This window comes from Euprymna scolopes, chromosome 8 (assembly GCF_053919585.1).
Source record: "Euprymna scolopes isolate OS-2025 chromosome 8, ASM5391958v1, whole genome shotgun sequence".
In the NCBI taxonomy this organism is placed as follows: domain Eukaryota; kingdom Metazoa; phylum Mollusca; class Cephalopoda; order Sepiida; family Sepiolidae; genus Euprymna; species Euprymna scolopes.
In genome coordinates, this window is record NC_136489.1 from 71,853,982 (window position 1) to 71,874,210 (window position 20,229).

Genomic DNA, 20,229 nt, shown 5'->3' on the forward strand with positions numbered 1-20,229 from the left:
TGCTCTTTTATTTCATTCGAATCTGTTAGATTCTCTTGATTCTCCATCGGGATTATAGAAGGTATTGTGGATTCTGAAGTCTCTTCAACTTCTGATATCCCAGTTACAGTTATATCTTCTATTTCCCGTTCTACGAAAATTTCACCTTCATCAAATTTTTCCGGAAGATGTACACCAACTTCTTCTTCTGGTAAAATATCTTCAAACTCATTTGGCAACTGAACTTCAAATTCGGTGTTTTCTTTTCCTTCTACTCTTTCTTCTGTTTCTTCTTTTTCTTCAAGTGTTTCTTTGACTTCTTCAAAATCCCTCTCCTCCGTTTTCTCTATCGGATCTCGTTTTTTAAACAGATTATCAAAGAATCGTTTAACAGGATTTTCTTTCTTTTCTTTTGGTTTTGGAATTTCGTCAATAATTTCTAACATTTCTTCATTTTCTGTAATCGTTTCAGCTGCTTCGTCATTTGCCATTTTATCCTCTATTAATTCTTCAGCTAAAGTCAGTTCATTTTCTTCCACTGCCAGAGTCTCTTCGGCAACACTTGGAATACTTTTAACTTTTGAATCCTCTTCTGTTGTTATTTCTAAATCATTTTCCTCACTTGCATCTACTATATCATTTACTGTCATAATTACATCTTCTGCAATTGGTATTGGCTGTTCTGTAGATTCGCTAATTTCTAAATCTGAATTCTGACCATTTAATTTATCTTCTAGTTCTGCTTCTTCTAATTCAATGGAATCTGTTGGAATTGGAACAGCAATTTCTGTTTCCTCTTGCATAATTTCATGTTCTGCAGGAGAATCGATACTGACACCGGAAACAGGCACACCCGTCTCCTCAGTGACTACGATGACGCGGTCTTCATCCAATGTTTCTGGAAGTTCAACTGGTATATTGTCCACTTCGTTTTTCTCATCACTCACTATTTTTTCATCAATCTCATGTTCGTCTAAAGCTATGTGCTCTGTTGGAGTTATGTCTTCCGCAGCAGAAATTAGCATTTCCTCGCCCTCTGTAAGAATCGGTTCGGAAACCTGAGCAAAGTCAACGTCTTCTGATTGTGTGTGTGACGCTTGCGTAATTTCGGGCAAATTTGTGTCGTCAAGTTCGACTTCAAGTGGACATTCGGTAGATTTTATTTCAGAAGGTAAATCAATGTTGTCAGTATCAAGTGTGTCTAGTTGTTTCTCAATATCCTCTACTATTTCACACTGATCACCAGCATCCACTGTTTCAGTGAAACTTGGTAAGTCCTCGTGAAAGACATTATCTGGTAGGACATTACACTCAGCTTCAACATTATTTTCAGTCTCATTCAAATTAAGGTCAGTCTCCTCAAGATTTCCTAACTGAGTTGTAATTTCATCTTCGCCTTCAGGATCCACCACAATCTCTTCTTCAGTCTCAACTTTAGGTTCACGCTTCTTAAACAGATTTTCGAAGAAACGTTTCACCGGATTCTCTTTCTTTTCATCTGACTTTGATGTTTCTTCAGTTATTTCGATTATTTCTTCATCGTTCATAGTAATTTCAACACATTCCTCTTCAGGTTTTGTTTGATTATCAGACAATTCTTCCTTTAAAACCAATTCTTCCTCTTCTTCTTCGTCTTCGGGATCAATTTGAGTATTTTCGAAATTGTTAAGATGCTCTTTTATTTCATTCGAATCTGTTAGATTCTCTTGATTCTCCATCGGGATTATAGAAGGTATTGTGGATTCTGAAGTCTCTTCAACTTCTGATATCCCAGTTACAGTTATATCTTCTATTTCCCGTTCTACGAAAATTTCACCTTCATCAAATTTTTCCGGAAGATGTACACCAACTTCTTCTTCTGGTAAAATATCTTCAAACTCATTTGGCAACTGAACTTCAAATTCGGTGTTTTCTTTTCCTTCTACTCTTTCTTCTGTTTCTTCTTTTTCTTCAAGTGTTTCTTTGACTTCTTCAAAATCCCTCTCCTCCGTTTTCTCTATCGGATCTCGTTTTTTAAACAGATTATCAAAGAATCGTTTAACAGGATTTTCTTTCTTTTCTTTTGGTTTTGGAATTTCGTCAATAATTTCTAACATTTCTTCATTTTCTGTAATCGTTTCAGCTGCTTCGTCATTTGCCATTTTATCCTCTATTAATTCTTCAGCTAAAGTCAGTTCATTTTCTTCCACTGCCAGAGTCTCTTCGGCAACACTTGGAATACTTTTAACTTTTGAATCCTCTTCTGTTGTTATTTCTAAATCATTTTCCTCACTTGCATCTACTATATCATTTACTGTCATAATTACATCTTCTGCAATTGGTATTGGCTGTTCTGTAGATTCGCTAATTTCTAAATCTGAATTCTGACCATTTAATTTATCTTCTAGTTCTGCTTCTTCTAATTCAATGGAATCAGTTGGAATTGGAACAGCAATTTCTGTTTCCTCTTGCATAATTTCATGATCTGCAGGAGAATCGATACTGACACCGGAAACAGGCACACCCGTCTCCTCAGTGACTACGATGACGCGGTCTTCATCCAATGTTTCTGGAAGTTCAACTGGTATATTGTCCACTTCGTTTTTCTCATCAATCACTATTTTTTCATCAATCTCATGTTCGTCTAAAGCTATATTCTCTGTTGGAGTTATGTCTTCCCCAGCAGAAATTAGCATTTCCTCGCCCTCTGTAAGAATCGGTTCGGAAACCTGAGCAAAGTCAACGTCTTCTGATTGTGTGTGTGACGCTTGCGTAATTTCGGGCAAATTTGTGTCGTCAAGTTCGACTTCAAGTGGACATTCGGTAGATTTTATTTCAGAAGGTAAATCAATGTTGTCAGTATCAAGTGTGTCTAGTTGTTTCTCAATATCCTCTACTATTTCACACTGATCACCAGCATCCACTGTTTCAGTGAAACTTGGTAAGTCCTCGTGAAAGACATTATCTGGTAGGACATTACACTCAGCTTCAACATTATTTTCAGTCTCATTCAAATTAAGGTCAGTCTCCTCAAGATTTCCTAACTGAGTTGTAATTTCATCTTCGCCTTCAGGATCCACCACAATCTCTTCTTCAGTCTCAACTTTAGGTTCACGCTTCTTAAACAGATTTTCGAAGAAACGTTTCACCGGATTCTCTTTTTTTTCATCTGACTTTGATGTTTCTTCAGTTATTTCGATTATTTCTTCATCGTTCATAGTAATTTCAACACATTCCTCTTCAGGTTTTGTTTGATTATCAGACAATTCTTCCTTTAAAACCAATTCTTCCTCTTCTTCTTCGTCTTCGGGATCAATTTGAGTATTTTCGAAATTGTTAAGATGCTCTTTTATTTCATTCGAATCTGTTAGATTCTCTTGATTCTCCATCGGGATTATAGAAGGTATTGTGGATTCTGAAGTCTCTTCAACTTCTGATATCCCAGTTACAGTTATATCTTCTATTTCCCGTTCTACGAAAATTTCACCTTCATCAAATTTTTCCGGAAGATGTACACCAACTTCTTCTTCTGGTAAAATATCTTCAAACTCATTTGGCAACTGAACTTCAAATTCGGTGTTTTCTTTTCCTTCTACTCTTTCTTCTGTTTCTTCTTTTTCTTCAAGTGTTTCTTTGACTTCTTCAAAATCCCTCTCCTCCGTTTTCTCTATCGGATCTCGTTTTTTAAACAGATTATCAAAGAATCGTTTAACAGGATTTTCTTTCTTTTCTTTTGGTTTTGGAATTTCGTCAATAATTTCTAACATTTCTTCATTTTCTGTAATCGTTTCAGCTGCTTCGTCATTTGCCATTTTATCCTCTATTAATTCTTCAGCTAAAGTCAGTTCATTTTCTTCCACTGCCAGAGTCTCTTCGGCAACACTTGGAATACTTTTAACTTTTGAATCCTCTTCTGTTGTTATTTCTAAATCATTTTCCTCACTTGCATCTACTATATCATTTACTGTCATAATTACATCTTCTGCAATTGGTATTGGCTGTTCTGTAGATTCGCTAATTTCTAAATCTGAATTCTGACTATTTAATTTATCTTCTAGTTCTGCTTCTTCTAATTCAATGGAATCTGTTGGAATTGGAACAGCAATTTCTGTTTCCTCTTGCATAATTTCATGTTCTGCAGGAGAATCGATACTGACACCGGAAACAGGCACACCCGTCTCCTCAGTGACTACGATGACGCGGTCTTCATCCAATGTTTCTGGAAGTTCAACTGGTATATTGTCCACTTCGTTTTTCTCATCAATCACTATTTTTTCATCAATCTCATGTTCGTCTAAAGCTATATTCTCTGTTGGAGTTATGTCTTTCGCAGCAGAAATTAGCATTTCCTCGCCCTCTGTAAGAATCGGTTCGGAAACCTGAGCAAAGTCAACGTCTTCTGATTGTGTGTGTGACGCTTGCGTAATTTCGGGCAAATTTGTGTCGTCAAGTTCGACTTCAAGTGGACATTCGGTAGATTTTATTTCAGAAGGTAAATCAATGTTGTCAGTATCAAGTGTGTCTAGTTGTTTCTCAATATCCTCTACTATTTCACACTGATCACCAGCATCCACTGTTTCAGTGAAACTTGGTAAGTCCTCGTGAAAGACATTATCTGGCAGGACATTACACTCAGCTTCAACATTATTTTCAGTCTCATTCAAATTAAGGTCAGTCTCCTCAAGATTTCCTAACTGAGTTGTAATTTCATCTTCGCCTTCAGGATCCACCACAATCTCTTCTTCAGTCTCAACTTTAGGTTCACGCTTCTTAAACAGATTTTCGAAGAAACGTTTCACCGGATTCTCTTTCTTTTCATCTGACTTTGATGTTTCTTCAGTTATTTCGATTATTTCTTCATCGTTCATAGTAATTTCAACACATTCCTCTTCAGGTTTTGTTTGATTATCAGACAATTCTTCCTTTAAAACCAATTCTTCCTCTTCTTCTTCGTCTTCGGGATCAATTTGAGTATTTTCGAAATTGTTAAGATGCTCTTTTATTTCATTCGAATCTGTTAGATTCTCTTGATTCTCCATCGGGATTATAGAAGGTATTGTGGATTCTGAAGTCTCTTCAACTTCTGATATCCCAGTTACAGTTATATCTTCTATTTCCCGTTCTACGAAAATTTCACCTTCATCAAATTTTTCCGGAAGATGTACACCAACTTCTTCTTCTGGTAAAATATCTTCAAACTCATTTGGCAACTGAACTTCAAATTCGGTGTTTTCTTTTCCTTCTACTCTTTCTTCTGTTTCTTCTTTTTCTTCAAGTGTTTCTTTGACTTCTTCAAAATCCCTCTCCTCCGTTTTCTCTATCGGATCTCGTTTTTTAAACAGATTATCAAAGAATCGTTTAACAGGATTTTCTTTCTTTTCTTTTGGTTTTGGAATTTCGTCAATAATTTCTAACATTTCTTCATTTTCTGTAATCGTTTCAGCTGCTTCGTCATTTGCCATTTTATCCTCTATTAATTTTTCAGCTAAAGTCAGTTCATTTTCTTCCACTGCCAGAGTCTCTTCGGCAACACTTGGAATACTTTTAACTTTTGAATCCTCTTCTGTTGTTATTTCTAAATCATTTTCCTCACTTGCATCTGCTATATCATTTACTGTCATAATTACATCTTCTGCAATTGGTATTGGCTGTTCTGTAGATTCGCTAATTTCTAAATCTGAATTCTGACCATTTAATTTATCTTCTAGTTCTGCTTCTTCTAATTCAATGGAATCTGTTGGAATTGGAACAGCAATTTCTGTTTCCTCTTGCATAATTTCAAGTTCTGCAGGAGAATCGATACTGACACCGGAAACAGGCACACCCGACTCCTCAGTGACTACGATGATGCGGTCTTCATCCAATGTTTCTGGAAGTTCAACTGGTATATTGTCCACTTCGTTTTTCTCATCAATCACTATTTTTTCATCAATCTCATGTTCGTCTAAAGCTATGTGCTCTGTTGGAGTTATGTCTTCCCCAGCAGAAATTAGCATTTCCTCGCCCTCTGTAAGAATCGGTTCGGAAACCTGAGCAAAGTCAACGTCTTCTGATTGTGTGTGTGACGCTTGCGTAATTTCGGGCAAATTTGTGTCGTCAAGTTCGACTTCAAGTGGACATTCGGTAGATTTTATTTCAGAAGGTAAATCAATGTTGTCAGTATCAAGTGTGTCTAGTTGTTTCTCAATATCCTCTACTATTTCACACTGATCACCAGCATCCACTGTTTCAGTGAAACTTGGTAAGTCCTCGTGAAAGACATTATCTGGTAGGACATTACACTCAGCTTCAACATTATTTTCAGTCTCATTCAAATTAAGGTCAGTCTCCTCAAGATTTCCTAACTGAGTTGTAATTTCATCTTCGCCTTCAGGATCCACCACAATCTCTTCTTCAGTCTCAACTTTAGGTTCACGCTTCTTAAACAGATTTTCGAAGAAACGTTTCACCGGATTCTCTTTCTTTTCATCTGACTTTGATGTTTCTTCAGTTATTTCGATTATTTCTTCATCGTTCATAGTAATTTCAACACATTCCTCTTCAGGTTTTGTTTGATTATCAGACAATTCTTCCTTTAAAACCAATTCTTCCTCTTCTTCTTCGTCTTCGGGATCAATTTGAGTATTTTCGAAATTGTTAAGATGCTCTTTTATTTCATTCGAATCTGTTAGATTCTCTTGATTCTCCATCGGGATTATAGAAGGTATTGTGGATTCTGAAGTCTCTTCAACTTCTGATATCCCAGTTACAGTTATATCTTCTATTTCCCGTTCTACGAAAATTTCACCTTCATCAAATTTTTCCGGAAGATGTACACCAACTTCTTCTTCTGGTAAAATATCTTCAAACTCATTTGGCAACTGAACTTCAAATTCGGTGTTTTCTTTTCCTTCTACTCTTTCTTCTGTTTCTTCTTTTTCTTCAAGTGTTTCTTTGACTTCTTCAAAATCCCTCTCCTCCGTTTTCTCTATCGGATCTCGTTTTTTAAACAGATTATCAAAGAATCGTTTAACAGGATTTTCTTTCTTTTCTTTTGGTTTTGGAATTTCGTCAATAATTTCTAACATTTCTTCATTTTCTGTAATCGTTTCAGCTGCTTCGTCATTTGCCATTTTATCCTCTATTAATTCTTCAGCTAAAGTCAGTTCATTTTCTTCCACTGCCAGAGTCTCTTCGGCAACACTTGGAATACTTTTAACTTTTGAATCCTCTTCTGTTGTTATTTCTAAATCATTTTCCTCACTTGCATCTGCTATATCATTTACTGTCATAATTACATCTTCTGCAATTGGTATTGGCTGTTCTGTAGATTCGCTAATTTCTAAATCTGAATTCTGACCATTTAATTTATCTTCTAGTTCTGCTTCTTCTAATTCAATGGAATCTGTTGGAATTGGAACAGCAATTTCTGTTTCCTCTTGCATAATTTCATGTTCTTCAGGAGAATCGATACTGACACCGGAAACAGGCACACCCGACTCCTCAGTGACTACGATGACGCGGTCTTCATCCAATGTTTCTGGAAGTTCAACTGGTATATTGTCCACTTCGTTTTTCTCATCAATCACTATTTTTTCATCAATCTCATGTTCGTCTAAAGCTATATTCTCTGTTGGAGTTATGTCTTTCGCAGCAGAAATTAGCATTTCCTCGCCCTCTGTAAGAATCGGTTCGGAAACCTGAGCAAAGTCAACGTCTTCTGATTGTGTGTGTGACGCTTGCGTAATTTCGGGCAAATTTGTGTCGTCAAGTTCGACTTCAAGTGGACATTCGGTAGATTTTATTTCAGAAGGTAAATCAATGTTGTCAGTATCAAGTGTGTCTAGTTGTTTCTCAATATCCTCTACTATTTCACACTGATCACCAGCATCCACTGTTTCAGTGAAACTTGGTAAGTCCTCGTGAAAGACATTATCTGGCAGGACATTACACTCAGCTTCAACATTATTTTCAGTCTCATTCAAATTAAGGTCAGTCTCCTCAAGATTTCCTAACTGAGTTGTAATTTCATCTTCGCCTTCAGGATCCACCACAATCTCTTCTTCAGTCTCAACTTTAGGTTCACGCTTCTTAAACAGATTTTCGAAGAAACGTTTCACCGGATTCTCTTTCTTTTCATCTGACTTTGATGTTTCTTCAGTTATTTCGATTATTTCTTCATCGTTCATAGTAATTTCAACACATTCCTCTTCAGGTTTTGTTTGATTATCAGACAATTCTTCCTTTAAAACCAATTCTTCCTCTTCTTCTTCGTCTTCGGGATCAATTTGAGTATTTTCGAAATTGTTAAGATGCTCTTTTATTTCATTCGAATCTGTTAGATTCTCTTGATTCTCCATCGGGATTATAGAAGGTATTGTGGATTCTGAAGTCTCTTCAACTTCTGATATCCCAGTTACAGTTATATCTTCTATTTCCCGTTCTACGAAAATTTCACCTTCATCAAATTTTTCCGGAAGATGTACACCAACTTCTTCTTCTGGTAAAATATCTTCAAACTCATTTGGCAACTGAACTTCAAATTCGGTGTTTTCTTTTCCTTCTACTCTTTCTTCTGTTTCTTCTTTTTCTTCAAGTGTTTCTTTGACTTCTTCAAAATCCCTCTCCTCCGTTTTCTCTATCGGATCTCGTTTTTTAAACAGATTATCAAAGAATCGTTTAACAGGATTTTCTTTCTTTTCTTTTGGTTTTGGAATTTCGTCAATAATTTCTAACATTTCTTCATTTTCTGTAATCGTTTCAGCTGCTTCGTCATTTGCCATTTTATCCTCTATTAATTCTTCAGCTAAAGTCAGTTCATTTTCTTCCACTGCCAGAGTCTCTTCGGCAACACTTGGAATACTTTTAATTTTTGAATCCTCTTCTGTTGTTATTTCTAAATCATTTTCCTCACTTGCATCTGCTATATCATTTACTGTCATAATTACATCTTCTGCAATTGGTATTGGCTGTTCTGTAGATTCGCTAATTTCTAAATCTGAATTCTGACCATTTAATTTATCTTCTAGTTCTGCTTCTTCTAATTCAATGGAATCTGTTGGAATTGGAACAGCAATTTCTGTTTCCTCTTGCATAATTTCATGTTCTGCAGGAGAATCGATACTGACACCGGAAACAGGCACACCCGACTCCTCAGTGACTACGATGATGCGGTCTTCATCCAATGTTTCTGGAAGTTCAACTGGTATATTGTCCACTTCGTTTTTCTCATCAATCACTATTTTTTCATCAATCTCATGTTCGTCTAAAGCTATATTCTCTGTTGGAGTTATGTCTTCCCCAGCAGAAATTAGCATTTCCTCGCCCTCTGTAAGAATCGGTTCGGAAACCTGAGCAAAGTCAACGTCTTCTGATTGTGTGTGTGACGCTTGCGTAATTTCGGGCAAATTTGTGTCGTCAAGTTCGACTTCAAGTGGACATTCGGTAGATTTTATTTCAGAAGGTAAATCAATGTTGTCAGTATCAAGTGTGTCTAGTTGTTTCTCAATATCCTCTACTATTTCACACTGATCACCAGCATCCACTGTTTCAGTGAAACTTGGTAAGTCCTCGTGAAAGACATTATCTGGCAGAACATTACACTCAGCTTCAACATTATTTTCAGTCTCATTCAAATTAAGGTCAGTCTCCTCAAGATTTCCTAACTGAGTTGTAATTTCATCTTCGCCTTCAGGATCCACCACAATCTCTTCTTCAGTCTCAACTTTAGGTTCACGCTTCTTAAACAGATTTTCGAAGAAACGTTTCACCGGATTCTCTTTCTTTTCATCTGACTTTGATGTTTCTTCAGTTATTTCGATTATTTCTTCATCGTTCATAGTAATTTCAACACATTCCTCTTCAGGTTTTGTTTGATTATCAGACAATTCTTCCTTTAAAACCAATTCTTCCTCTTCTTCTTCGTCTTCGGGATCAATTTGAGTATTTTCGAAATTGTTAAGATGCTCTTTTATTTCATTCGAATCTGTTAGATTCTCTTGATTCTCCATCGGGATTATAGAAGGTATTGTGGATTCTGAAGTCTCTTCAACTTCTGATATCCCAGTTACAGTTATATCTTCTATTTCCCGTTCTACGAAAATTTCACCTTCATCAAATTTTTCCGGAAGATGTACACCAACTTCTTCTTCTGGTAAAATATCTTCAAACTCATTTGGCAACTGAACTTCAAATTCGGTGTTTTCTTTTCCTTCTACTCTTTCTTCTGTTTCTTCTTTTTCTTCAAGTGTTTCTTTGACTTCTTCAAAATCCCTCTCCTCCGTTTTCTCTATCGGATCTCGTTTTTTAAACAGATTATCAAAGAATCGTTTAACAGGATTTTCTTTCTTTTCTTTTGGTTTTGGAATTTCGTCAATAATTTCTAACATTTCTTCATTTTCTGTAATCGTTTCAGCTGCTTCGTCATTTGCCATTTTATCCTCTATTAATTCTTCAGCTAAAGTCAGTTCATTTTCTTCCACTGCCACAGTCTCTTCGGCAACACTTGGAATACTTTTAATTTTTGAATCCTCTTCTGTTGTTATTTCTAAATCATTTTCCTCACTTGCATCTGCTATATCATTTACTGTCATAATTACATCTTCTGCAATTGGTATTGGCTGTTCTGTAGATTCGCTAATTTCTAAATCTGAATTCTGACCATTTAATTTATCTTCTAGTTCTGCTTCTTCTAATTCAATGGAATCTGTTGGAATTGGAACAGCAATTTCTGTTTCCTCTTGCATAATTTCAAGTTCTGCAGGAGAATCGATACTGACACCGGAAACAGGCACACCCGTCTCCTCAGTGACTACAATGACGCGGTCTTCATCCAATGTTTCTGGAAGTTCAACTGGTATATTGTCCACTTCGTTTTTCTCATCAATCACTATTTTTTCATCAATCTCATGTTCGTCTAAAGCTATGTGCTCTGTTGGAGTTATGTCTTCCGCAGCAGAAATTAGCATTTCCTCGCCCTCTGTAAGAATCGGTTCGGAAACCTGAGCAAAGTCAACGTCTTCTGATTGTGTGTGTGACGCTTGCGTAATTTCGGGCAAATTTGTGTCGTCAAGTTCGACTTCAAGTGGACATTCGGTAGATTTTATTTCAGAAGGTAAATCAATGTTGTCAGTATCAAGTGTGTCTAGTTGTTTCTCAATATCCTCTACTATTTCACACTGATCACCAGCATCCACTGTTTCAGTGAAACTTGGTAAGTCCTCGTGAAAGACATTATCTGGCAGAACATTACACTCAGCTTCAACATTATTTTCAGTCTCATTCAAATTAAGGTCAGTCTCCTCAAGATTTCCTAACTGAGTTGTAATTTCATCTTCGCCTTCAGGATCCACCACAATCTCTTCTTCAGTCTCAACTTTAGGTTCACGCTTCTTAAACAGATTTTCGAAGAAACGTTTCACCGGATTCTCTTTCTTTTCATCTGACTTTGATGTTTCTTCAGTTATTTCGATTATTTCTTCATCGTTCATAGTAATTTCAACACATTCCTCTTCAGGTTTTGTTTGATTATCAGACAATTCTTCCTTTAAAACCAATTCTTCCTCTTCTTCTTCGTCTTCGGGATCAATTTGAGTATTTTCGAAATTGTTAAGATGCTCTTTTATTTCATTCGAATCTGTTAGATTCTCTTGATTCTTCATCGGGATTATAGAAGGTATTGTGGATTCTGAAGTCTCTTCAACTTCTGATATCCCAGTTACAGTTATATCTTCTATTTCCCGTTCTACGAAAATTTCACCTTCATCAAATTTTTCCGGAAGATGTACACCAACTTCTTCTTCTGGTAAAATATCTTCAAACTCATTTGGCAACTGAACTTCAAATTCGGTGTTTTCTTTTCCTTCTACTCTTTCTTCTGTTTCTTCTTTTTCTTCAAGTGTTTCTTTGACTTCTTCAAAATCCCTCTCCTCCGTTTTCTCTATCGGATCTCGTTTTTTAAACAGATTATCAAAGAATCGTTTAACAGGATTTTCTTTCTTTTCTTTTGGTTTTGGAATTTCGTCAATAATTTCTAACATTTCTTCATTTTCTGTAATCGTTTCAGCTGCTTCGTCATTTGCCATTTTATCCTCTATTAATTCTTCAGCTAAAGTCAGTTCATTTTCTTCCACTGCCAGAGTCTCTTCGGCAACACTTGGAATACTTTTAATTTTTGAATCCTCTTCTGTTGTTATTTCTAAATCATTTTCCTCACTTGCATCTGCTATATCATTTACTGTCATAATTACATCTTCTGCAATTGGTATTGGCTGTTCTGTAGATTCGCTAATTTCTAAATCTGAATTCTGACCATTTAATTTATCTTCTAGTTCTGCTTCTTCTAATTCAATGGAATCTGTTGGAATTGGAACAGCAATTTCTGTTTCCTCTTGCATAATTTCAAGTTCTGCAGGAGAATCGATACTGACACCGGAAACAGGCACACCCGTCTCCTCAGTGACTACAATGACGCGGTCTTCATCCAATGTTTCTGGAAGTTCAACTGGTATATTGTCCACTTCGTTTTTCTCATCAATCACTATTTTTTCATCAATCTCATGTTCGTCTAAAGCTATGTGCTCTGTTGGAGTTATGTCTTCCGCAGCAGAAATTAGCATTTCCTCGCCCTCTGTAAGAATCGGTTCGGAAACCTGAGCAAAGTCAACGTCTTCTGATTGTGTGTGTGACGCTTGCGTAATTTCGGGCAAATTTGTGTCGTCAAGTTCGACTTCAAGTGGACATTCGGTAGATTTTATTTCAGAAGGTAAATCAATGTTGTCAGTATCAAGTGTGTCTAGTTGTTTCTCAATATCCTCTACTATTTCACACTGATCACCAGCATCCACTGTTTCAGTGAAACTTGGTAAGTCCTCGTGAAAGACATTATCTGGTAGGACATTACACTCAGCTTCAACATTATTTTCAGTCTCATTCAAATTAAGGTCAGTCTCCTCAAGATTTCCTAACTGAGTTGTAATTTCATCTTCGCCTTCAAGATCCACCACAATCTCTTCTTCAGTCTCAACTTTAGGTTCACGCTTCTTAAACAGATTTTCGAAGAAACGTTTCACCGGATTCTCTTTCTTTTCATCTGACTTTGATGTTTCTTCAGTTATTTCGATTATTTCTTCATCGTTCATAGTAATTTCAACACATTCCTCTTCAGGTTTTGTTTGATTATCAGACAATTCTTCCTTTAAAACCAATTCTTCCTCTTCTTCTTCGTCTTCGGGATCAATTTGAGTATTTTCGAAATTGTTAAGATGCTCTTTTATTTCATTCGAATCTGTTAGATTCTCTTGATTCTCCATCGGGATTATAGAAGGTATTGTGGATTCTGAAGTCTCTTCAACTTCTGATATCCCAGTTACAGTTATATCTTCTATTTCCCGTTCTACGAAAATTTCACCTTCATCAAATTTTTCCGGAAGATGTACACCAACTTCTTCTTCTGGTAAAATATCTTCAAACTCATTTGGCAACTGAACTTCAAATTCGGTGTTTTCTTTTCCTTCTACTCTTTCTTCTGTTTCTTCTTTTTCTTCAAGTGTTTCTTTGACTTCTTCAAAATCCCTCTCCTCCGTTTTCTCTATCGGATCTCGTTTTTTAAACAGATTATCAAAGAATCGTTTAACAGGATTTTCTTTCTTTTCTTTTGGTTTTGGAATTTCGTCAATAATTTCTAACATTTCTTCATTTTCTGTAATCGTTTCAGCTGCTTCGTCATTTGCCATTTTATCCTCTATTAATTCTTCAGCTAAAGTCAGTTCATTTTCTTCCACTGCCAGAGTCTCTTCGGCAACACTTGGAATACTTTTAATTTTTGAATCCTCTTCTGTTGTTATTTCTAAATCATTTTCCTCACTTGCATCTGCTATATCATTTACTGTCATAATTACATCTTCTGCAATTGGTATTGGCTGTTCTGTAGATTCGCTAATTTCTAAATCTGAATTCTGACCATTTAATTTATCTTCTAGTTCTGCTTCTTCTAATTCAATGGAATTTGTTGGAATTGGAACAGCAATTTCTGTTTCCTCTTGCATAATTTCAAGTTCTGCAGGAGAATCGATACTGACACCGGAAACAGGCACACCCGTCTCCTCAGTGACTACAATGACGCGGTCTTCATCCAATGTTTCTGGAAGTTCAACTGGTATATTGTCCACTTCGTTTTTCTCATCAATCACTATTTTTTCATCAATCTCATGTTCGTCTAAAGCTATGTGCTCTGTTGGAGTTATGTCTTCCGCAGCAGAAATTAGCATTTCCTCGCCCTCTGTAAGAATCGGTTCGGAAACCTGAGCAAAGTCAACGTCTTCTGATTGTGTGTGTGACGCTTGCGTAATTTCGGGCAAATTTGTGTCGTCAAGTTCGACTTCAAGTGGACATTCGGTAGATTTTATTTCAGAAGGTAAATCAATGTTGTCAGTATCAAGTATGTCTAGTTGTTTCTCAATATCCTCTACTATTTCACACTGATCACCAGCATCCACTGTTTCAGTGAAACTTGGTAAGTCCTCGTGAAAGACATTATCTGGTAGGACATTACACTCAGCTTCAACATTATTTTCAGTCTCATTCAAATTAAGGTCAGTCTCCTCAAGATTTCCTAACTGAGTTGTAATTTCATCTTCGCCTTCAGGATCCACCACAATCTCTTCTTCAGTCTCAACTTTAGGTTCACGCTTCTTAAACAGATTTTCGAAGAAACGTTTCACCGGATTCTCTTTCTTTTCATCTGACTTTGATGTTTCTTCAGTTATTTCGATTATTTCTTCATCGTTCATAGTAATTTCAACACATTCCTCTTCAGGTTTTGTTTGATTATCAGACAATTCTTCCTTTAAAACCAATTCTTCCTCTTCTTCTTCGTCTTCGGGATCAATTTGAGTATTTTCGAAATTGTTAAGATGCTCTTTTATTTCATTCGAATCTGTTAGATTCTCTTGATTCTCCATCGGGATTATAGAAGGTATTGTGGATTCTGAAGTCTCTTCAACTTCTGATATCCCAGTTACAGTTATATCTTCTATTTCCCGTTCTACGAAAATTTCACCTTCATCAAATTTTTCCGGAAGATGTACACCAACTTCTTCTTCTGGTAAAATATCTTCAAACTCATTTGGCAACTGAACTTCAAATTCGGTGTTTTCTTTTCCTTCTACTCTTTCTTCTGTTTCTTCTTTTTCTTCAAGTGTTTCTTTGACTTCTTCAAAATCCCTCTCCTCCGTTTTCTCTATCGGATCTCGTTTTTTAAACAGATTATCAAAGAATCGTTTAACAGGATTTTCTTTCTTTTCTTTTGGTTTTGGAATTTCGTCAATAATTTCTAACATTTCTTCATTTTCTGTAATCGTTTCAGCTGCTTCGTCATTTGCCATTTTATCCTCTATTAATTCTTCAGCTAAAGTCAGTTCATTTTCTTCCACTGCCAGAGTCTCTTCGGCAACACTTGGAATACTTTTAATTTTTGAATCCTCTTCTGTTGTTATTTCTAAATCATTTTCCTCACTTGCATCTGCTATATCATTTACTGTCATAATTACATCTTCTGCAATTGGTATTGGCTGTTCTGTAGATTCGCTAATTTCTAAATCTGAATTCTGACCATTTAATTTATCTTCTAGTTCTGCTTCTTCTAATTCAATGGAATCTGTTGGAATTGAAACAGCAACTTCTGTTTCCTCTTGCATAATTTCATGTTCTGCAGGAGAATCGATACTGACACCGGAAACAGGCACACCCGACTCCTCAGTGACTACGATGACGCGGTCTTCATCCAATGTTTCTGGAAGTTCAACTGGTATATTGTCCACTTCGTTTTTCTCATCAATCACTATTTTTTCATCAATCTCATGTTCGTCTAAAGCTATATTCTCTGTTGGAGTTATGTCTTTCGCAGCAGAAATTAGCATTTCCTCGCCCTCTGTAAGAATCGGTTCGGAAACCTGAGCAAAGTCAACGTCTTCTGATTGTGTGTGTGACGCTTGCGTAATTTCGGGCAAATTTGTGTCGTCAAGTTCGACTTCAAGTGGACATTCGGTAGATTTTATTTCAGAAGGTAAATCAATGTTGTCAGTATCAAGTGTGTCTAGTTGTTTCTCAATATCCTCTACTATTTCACACTGATCACCAGCATCCACTGTTTCAGTGAAACTTGGTAAGTCCTCGTGAAAGACATTATCTGGCAGGACATTACACTCAGCTTCAACATTATTTTCAGTCTCATTCAAATTAAGGTCAGTCTCCTCAAGATTTCCTAACTGAGTTGTAATTTCATCTTCGCCTTCAGGATCCACCACAATCTCTTCTTCAGTCTCAACTTTAGGTTCACGCTTCTTAAACAGATTTTCGAAGAAACGTTTCACCGGATTCTCTTTCTTTTCATCTGACTTTGATGTTTCTTCAGTTATTTCGATTATTTCTTCATCGTTCATAGTAATTTCAACACATTCCTCTTCAGGTTTTGTTTGATTATCAGACAATTCTTCCTTTAAAACCAATTCTTCCTCTTCTTCTTCGTCTTCGGGATCAATTTGAGTATTTTCGAAATTGTTAAGATGCTCTTTTATTTCATTCGAATCTGTTAGATTCTCTTGATTCTCCATCGGGATTATAGAAGGTATTGTGGATTCTGAAGTCTCTTCAACTTCTGATATCCCAGTTACAGTTATATCTTCTATTTCCCGTTCTACGAAAATTTCACCTTCATCAAATTTTTCCGGAAGATGTACACCAACTTCTTCTTCTGGTAAAATATCTTCAAACTCATTTGGCAACTGAACTTCAAATTCGGTGTTTTCTTTTCCTTCTACTCTTTCTTCTGTTTCTTCTTTTTCTTCAAGTGTTTCTTTGACTTCTTCAAAATCCCTCTCCTCCGTTTTCTCTATCGGATCTCGTTTTTTAAACAGATTATCAAAGAATCGTTTAACAGGATTTTCTTTCTTTTCTTTTGGTTTTGGAATTTCGTCAATAATTTCTAACATTTCTTCATTTTCTGTAATCGTTTCAGCTGCTTCGTCATTTGCCATTTTATCCTCTATTAATTCTTCAGCTAAAGTCAGTTCATTTTCTTCCACTGCCAGAGTCTCTTCGGCAACACTTGGAATACTTTTAATTTTTGAATCCTCTTCTGTTGTTATTTCTAAATCATTTTCCTCACTTGCATCTGCTATATCATTTACTGTCATAATTACATCTTCTGCAATTGGTATTGGCTGTTCTGTAGATTCGCTAATTTCTAAATCTGAATTCTGACCATTTAATTTATCTTCTAGTTCTGCTTCTTCTAATTCAATGGAATCTGTTGGAATTGGAACAGCAATTTCTGTTTCCTCTTGCATAATTTCATGTCCTGCAGGAGAATCGATACTGACACCGGAAACAGGCACACCCGACTCCTCAGTGACTACGATGATGCGGTCTTCATCCAATGTTTCTGGAAGTTCAACTGGTATATTGTCCACTTCGTTTTTCTCATCAATCACTATTTTTTCATCAATCTCATGTTCGTCTAAAGCTATATTCTCTGTTGGAGTTATGTCTTCCCCAGCAGAAATTAGCATTTCCTCGCCCTCTGTAAGAATCGGTTCGGAAACCTGAGCAAAGTCAACGTCTTCTGATTGTGTGTGTGACGCTTGCGTAATTTCGGGCAAATTTGTGTCGTCAAGTTCGACTTCAAGTGGACATTCGGTAGATTTTATTTCAGAAGGTAAATCAATGTTGTCAGTATCAAGTGTGTCTAGTTGTTTCTCAATATCCTCTACTATTTCACACTGATCACCAGCATCCACTGTTTCAGTGAAACTTGGTAAGTCCTCGTGAAAGACATTATCTGGCAGAACATTACACTCAGCTTCAACATTATTTTCAGTCTCATTCAAATTAAGGTCAGTCTCCTCAAGATTTCCTAACTGAGTTGTAATTTCATCTTCGCCTTCAGGATCCACCACAATCTTTTCTTCAGTCTCAACTTTAGGTTCACGCTTCTTAAACAGATTTTCGAAGAAACGTTTCACCGGATTCTCTTTCTTTTCATCTGACTTTGATGTTTCTTCAGTTATTTCGATTATTTCTTCATCGTTCATAGTAATTTCAACACATTCCTCTTCAGGTTTTGTTTGATTATCAGACAATTCTTCCTTTAAAACCAATTCTTCCTCTTCTTCTTCGTCTTCGGGATCAATTTGAGTATTTTCGAAATTGTTAAGATGCTCTTTTATTTCATTCGAATCTGTTAGATTCTCTTGATTCTCCATCGGGATTATAGAAGGTATTGTGGATTCTGAAGTCTCTTCAACTTCTGATATCCCAGTTACAGTTATATCTTCTATTTCCCGTTCTACGAAAATTTCACCTTCATCAAATTTTTCCGGAAGATGTACACCAACTTCTTCTTCTGGTAAAATATCTTCAAACTCATTTGGCAACTGAACTTCAAATTCGGTGTTTTCTTTTCCTTCTACTCTTTCTTCTGTTTCTTCTTTTTCTTCAAGTGTTTCTTTGACTTCTTCAAAATCCCTCTCCTCCGTTTTCTCTATCGGATCTCGTTTTTTAAACAGATTATCAAAGAATCGTTTAACAGGATTTTCTTTCTTTTCTTTTGGTTTTGGAATTTCGTCAATAATTTCTAACATTTCTTCATTTTCTGTAATCGTTTCAGCTGCTTCGTCATTTGCCATTTTATCCTCTATTAATTCTTCAGCTAAAGTCAGTTCATTTTCTTCCACTGCCAGAGTCTCTTCGGCAACACTTGGAATACTTTTAATTTTTGAATCCTCTTCTGTTGTTATTTCTAAATCATTTTCCTCACTTGCATCTGCTATATCATTTACTGTCATAATTACATCTTCTGCAATTGGTATTGGCTGTTCTGTAGATTCGCTAATTTCTAAATCTGAATTCTGACCATTTAATTTATCTTCTAGTTCTGCTTCTTCTAATTCAATGGAATCTGTTGGAATTGAAACAGCAACTTCTGTTTCCTCTTGCATAATTTCATGTTCTGCAGGAGAATCGATACTGACACCGGAAACAGGCACACCCGTCTCCTCAGTGACTACGATGACGCGGTCTTCATCCAATGTTTCTGGAAGTTCAACTGGTATATTGTCCACTTCGTTTTTCTCATCAATCACTATTTTTTTATCAATCTCATGTTCTTCTAAAGCTATGTGCTCTGTTGGAGTTATGTCTTCCGCAGCAGAAATTAGCATTTCCTCGCTCTCTGTAAGAATCGGTTCGGAAACCTGAGCAAAGTCAACGTCTTCTGATTGTGTGTGTGACGCGTGCGTAATTTCGGGCAAATTTGTGTCGTCAAGTTCGACTTCAAGTGGACATTCGGTAGATTTTATTTCAGAAGGTAAATCAATGTTGTCAGTATCAAGTGTGTCTAGTTGTTTCTCAATATCCTCTACTATTTCACACTGATCACCAGCATCCACTGTTTCAGTGAAACTTGGTAAGTCCTCGTGAAAGACATTATCTGGTAGGACATTACACTCAGCTTCAACATTATTTTCAGTCTCATTCAAATTAAGGTCAGTCTCCTCAAGATTTCCTAACTGAGTTGTAATTTCATCTTCGCCTTCAGGATCCACCACAATCTCTTCTTCAGTCTCAACTTTAGGTTCACGCTTCTTAAACAGATTTTCGAAGAAACGTTTCACCGGATTCTCTTTCTTTTCATCTGACTTTGATGTTTCTTCAGTTATTTCGATTATTTCTTCATCGTTCATAGTAATTTCAACACATTCCTCTTCAGGTTTTGTTTGATTATCAGACAATTCTTCCTTTAAAACCAATTCTTCCTCTTCTTCTTCGTCTTCGGGATCAATTTGAGTATTTTCGAAATTGTTAAGATGCTCTTTTATTTCATTCGAATCTGTTAGATTCTCTTGATTCTCCATCGGGATTATAGAAGGTATTGTGGATTCTGAAGTCTCTTCAACTTCTGATATCCCAGTTACAGTTATATCTTCTATTTCCCGTTCTACGAAAATTTCACCTTCATCAAATTTTTCCGGAAGATGTACACCAACTTCTTCTTCTGGTAAAATATCTTCAAACTCATTTGGCAACTGAACTTCAAATTCGGTGTTTTCTTTTCCTTCTACTCTTTCTTCTGTTTCTTCTTTTTCTTCAAGTGTTTCTTTGACTTCTTCAAAATCCCTCTCCTCCGTTTTCTCTATCGGATCTCGTTTTTTAAACAGATTATCAAAGAATCGTTTAACAGGATTTTCTTTCTTTTCTTTTGGTTTTGGAATTTCGTCAATAATTTCTAACATTTCT

General features: G+C 36.2%; 1 protein-coding gene across 1 annotated transcript in view; it reads right to left on the reverse strand.

The window, feature by feature from the left end:
* LOC145283614 (uncharacterized) overlaps positions 1-20,229 on the reverse strand; it is a 181,805-nt gene that overhangs the window by 67,561 nt on the left and 94,015 nt on the right. The window contains exon 6 of the mRNA XM_080132555.1: positions 1-20,229. This exon is cut by the window's left edge and continues 13,841 nt beyond it; it is cut by the window's right edge and continues 7,927 nt beyond it. Within this exon, the coding sequence (XP_079988681.1) occupies positions 1-20,229 (20,229 nt within the window).